Genomic DNA, 2,259 nt, shown 5'->3' with positions numbered 1-2,259 from the left:
GTGTGTGTGTGTGTGTGTGTGTGTGTGTGTGTGAGAGAGAGAGAGAGAGAGAGAGAGAGAGAGAGAGAGAGAGAGAGAAACAAAAAAGATTTAAATAGGAACAGGGCAACATATTTGAAATAGGGACACATAGAAGGCTTTGAGAAGAGGGAAGGAAGGGGAAAATGACATGATTACATATCACTAAATAAAATATTATAAAAGCAAAAGCAAACAAAATGCTGGAAAATCTCTGTTGGATACTAATTTAGTTTTTATTTATACCATAATAAGACTATTATCTCCTGGCTCTTTCTGAAATACTGTTTTGTTTCGATGTTAATAGGCATACTACAATTGTTCTTGCATTAAAGAAGGATTGACAACTTCAGATGATGACGGTCATTTTATTGATGCTACTGCTGGAACATGTGATACCAAATGTCTTACGATACCTTTGTTTTTTGCCTTTTACTTTTCTGCTACTGTTTTTTCTAATATGTGCAGTGTACCTGGCATTTCAATTATCCTCCAGTAAGTATGTAATTTTCATAATTATTAAATACTTAATACATGAGAATGATATATTTTACAGCAAATAATTTCCTGAGATTTATAGTAGAAATATAAAGAGAAAATATTTATATCATTGAAACATATGTATATTTATAATTTTTCCTTTTACTTTTTTTGTATAACATGTATAGATGCTACAGTTAGTCTCACTTTAATTTTAAAATGTACACAGTTTTGGAATTACATGTATTTCTATTCACATAACAAATGTAGGTATCTATGCACCATTAAGCAACAGAAATTTGAAAGAAGCCTTAGATTATATTTACCTTGTAGAATATACATAATGAACACACAAACAAGAAATTTTTAAATTTTATCATCCTTGAGAGTATAAATTTGACTTACTAGTATAGGTATTTAACTCTAATTATACATTAACAGCTGGGACATAAGAAAGTGTGTCATCCACAATGAAACAGAGTAGCTTTTAAAGATTCAATTAATTATTCTGAAATGACCCAACATCTGTCATTCATGTGCTCATCCAGAATATGCTAAGGCAACCTCAACTCATTTTTTTTAAACTCTAGAAACATTTTAAAAGGGCATTATTCTAAATGTAATCTATCAAGTGGTTAACAAGTATGTCTCAGGCCTAAGTATCCCGTGAAGACTGACCAATAAGAGAAAAACAATAGCTTACTTCTGACATGTTTTCAGTTGTGGAGTAAATGAAGAGACAGAAACTGTGGAATATCCTAGCAAATATATAGCTCTGATGGAAATAAAGGAGATGAAATAAGAAGGAACTGGAGGGGAGGGAAAACGGGAGGATTTGGTCATAACACACAATATGCATAATGAATATCTCTACAAAGGATGAGGAAAATGATGAGCTACATATTTTTTTGTTTAATTGTTTTGTTTTGTTTTGTTTTTCGTTTTTTGTTTTTTTACATTTGGTAGTGGAAGCTCATGTGTTTTGTTTTGTTTTGAATTTGGTAGATAGGGTCTTCCTGCATAACCCAAGATGGTCTCAAACATGTTTCCCTTCTGTCTCAGCTTCTCCATGGTTTGGGTTGCAACCAGACACCCCAGGATAGTTTGAAAATAATGTGAAATTAAAGTGGAAAGTGGAGAAAACATAAAATGAGGGTGATATAGTGAAATTTAGAGACAGTTTCACAGAGCATGTTTGAAAAGTATTTGTCTATGTTAAAAAGGTGAGAGTTATAACTTGGATGTAATATGGAGACATCTAGGATCATATTCAGACTTCTCATTTGGGTAACTAGTAAAATAATTCTATTAACTTGAATATAACATTAAAGGAGGAGAAATGGGAAAAACATACTTGAGTTGATGAAATGTCTCAGTGAGTGACACTTGCTACTAAGTCTGTGGACCTAACATCAATTCCTTAGTACTCACATGTTGGATAGAAAAAAATACATCTGGAAAAGGTTTCCTTTGCCCTCTGTAGCATTCAGACTGATCTCTCTCTTTCTCTCTGTCCCTGTCTCTCTGTCTCTGTCTGTCTGTCTGTCTCTCTTTCTCCCTCACACACACACACACACACACACACACACACACACACACAATTCTCTCTCCCCCTCTCTTCATCTTTTTTCTCATTCACAGACACATATGAATAAATTATTAGTAAAAATATGACTTCACTAAAATTGATGTGAAATATCCAAGAAAATGTACTTAGCAGAGAAAGAGAGAGAGAGAGAGAGAGAGAGAGAGAGAGAGAGA

General features: G+C 33.2%; 1 protein-coding gene across 1 annotated transcript in view; it reads left to right on the top strand.

Moving 5' to 3' along the window:
- LOC110322431 (solute carrier organic anion transporter family member 6A1-like) overlaps positions 1–2,259 on the top strand; it is a 69,776-nt gene that overhangs the window by 51,381 nt on the left and 16,136 nt on the right. Inside the window, exon 10 of the mRNA XM_021199102.1 lies at positions 326–513. Within this exon, the coding sequence (XP_021054761.1) occupies positions 326–513 (188 nt within the window). The remainder of the gene's footprint in view (positions 1–325; positions 514–2,259) is intronic.

Source organism: Mus pahari, chromosome 5, assembly GCF_900095145.1.
Source record: "Mus pahari chromosome 5, PAHARI_EIJ_v1.1, whole genome shotgun sequence".
Lineage (NCBI taxonomy): Eukaryota > Metazoa > Chordata > Mammalia > Rodentia > Muridae > Mus > Mus pahari.
Note: the sequence above shows the minus strand (reverse complement) of the source record. Positions and strands in the feature narration are given on the sequence as shown.